This window comes from Camelina sativa, chromosome 15 (assembly GCF_000633955.1).
Source record: "Camelina sativa cultivar DH55 chromosome 15, Cs, whole genome shotgun sequence".
Classification (NCBI taxonomy): Eukaryota; Viridiplantae; Streptophyta; class Magnoliopsida; order Brassicales; family Brassicaceae; genus Camelina; species Camelina sativa.
The window spans coordinates 23,291,834-23,293,632 of NC_025699.1; the positions used below are offsets into that span (position 1 = coordinate 23,291,834).

At 36.8% G+C, this 1,799-nt stretch overlaps 2 protein-coding genes across 2 annotated transcripts in view; both read left to right on the top strand.

Annotated features, from left to right (window-relative positions):
• Window positions 259-1,074, top strand: LOC104747353. Its single transcript, XM_010468983.1, has one exon. The coding sequence runs from the start codon at window positions 273-275 to the stop codon at window positions 948-950; it is 678 nt and encodes a 225-aa protein (XP_010467285.1). The 5' UTR covers window positions 259-272; the 3' UTR covers window positions 951-1,074.
• Window positions 1,655-1,799, top strand: part of LOC104748710 (triacylglycerol lipase 1-like) — a 2,690-nt gene continuing 2,545 nt past the window's right edge. Inside the window, exon 1 of the mRNA XM_010470310.2 lies at window positions 1,655-1,726. Within this exon, the coding sequence (XP_010468612.1) occupies window positions 1,655-1,726 (72 nt within the window). The remainder of the gene's footprint in view (window positions 1,727-1,799) is intronic.

The following is a 1,799-nucleotide window of genomic DNA, read 5'->3' on the forward strand; positions in this document are numbered from 1 at the left end:
TTAAGTTAACAACCAGAGTAAACGAACGTCTCATCACAAATACAAAAGACCATTCATTTCAGTTGATTTTGTTTCCTTACCGTCAATATAATATGTAAAAATACCAAGTCGTATTTGCACACAACTTCGATAATGGGACAGTACTGTACCGCCGAAGAAAACGTCTTCCACCTGACCAGCCTTTATTATTTTATTTCATTTATCCATTTCTCTTCTCTCTATAAAGACCTCCATCTAACTCTAAACAAATCATTCTCCCAAAATATACAAAAATGACGTTTCACAAAATCTTTTTTCTAATCTCTCTGATGCTCGTTGTCTCATTGGTTAATGCAGTTGACTACTCGGTTGTTGACAACACCGATGACTCTGCCGGAGGAAGGAGATTCCGAGGAGAGATCGGTGGTGTAAGCTATGGCACACAGTCACTAAGATCTGCCACAGAATTTGTGTGGCGTTTGTTCCAACAAACCAACCCTTCAGACAGAAAGTCCGTTACAAAGATCACACTGTTCATGGAGAACGGTAACGGTGTAGCGTACAACTCGGGAAATGAGATACACTTCAACGCGGGTTATCTCGCGGGTGTATCGGGAGATGTCAAGAGAGAATTTACCGGGGTGGTTTATCACGAGGTGGTTCATTCTTGGCAATGGAACGGTGCGGGTCGGGCTCCTGGTGGACTTATCGAAGGGATAGCGGATTACGTGAGGCTGAAAGCAGGTTACGCTCCGAGCCATTGGGTTGGGCCTGGTCGTGGTGATAGATGGGACCAAGGCTACGACGTTACTGCGAGGTTCTTGGATTATTGTAACGGTTTGAGGAATGGGTTTGTGGCCGAGCTGAACAAGAAGATGAGGAACGGTTATAGTGATAACTTCTTTGTTGATTTGCTTGGGAAAGACGTGACTCAGCTATGGAGAGAGTACAAGGCCAAGTATGGTCAATAAATGATACGATATAATCTCAAATATATGTATTCTAAATCTATATAAAAAAATAAAACGTTTAGTAAAAAGAAATAAAACTGATTGTAATCTCTTATGGTGTTGTTAATTCTAGCTATTGGACACACATATACGTAATACGTTGGGACGCATTTGCATTAAAATATAAGGTCTTGCTAAAATTGGTATTGTTAAGTTAAATAGTCAAAGATAAGTATATTGAGAGTTGATTTTAGAACATTTTATATCAGATAATCAGTGTTTGTTCGTGACCGTTGGTGGGATAAAAAAACTCTTTCTTGTAAGTTGTCCACAAGTTCTCTTTATTCTAGGGAAAGCAAGATCTATGGGAATGTAAAAGTTATACGTATTGCAACAATTAAACGACATAATTAAAAGTTAATTAGATGATCTACCTTAGAAGAAATCATGCATAATGGTATATAAATGATAAAAAATCGTCTAAAACATATTTTTTTATCCATTAATTCGTTCATCAAACAAAAATATTCTATAGTGCAAATACTCATCCATAGTTATATATTTGCTTTATTTCAAAATGCTTTCGCTAATCTTTTGTATCGAGAATTCAATCCTCCATATTGACATCATCACGAATATTAATCGGTTTCTAATGCGTAATCGCCTAGTTTCCACGAAAATTGATACGTTAAGTTAAGTCATTGATAATTCAGTCAAAGATAATGATGACATTTGAAGTTGTGGTGGTCGTGGTCGCATTAAAACACTTTCTTGTAAATCATCCATTAGCTATGCTTGTAAGAAAAATAATACTAACACTTAACTTTTAAAAAATCCACGAGAAGATAAGATTCACACTCGTTGACAACA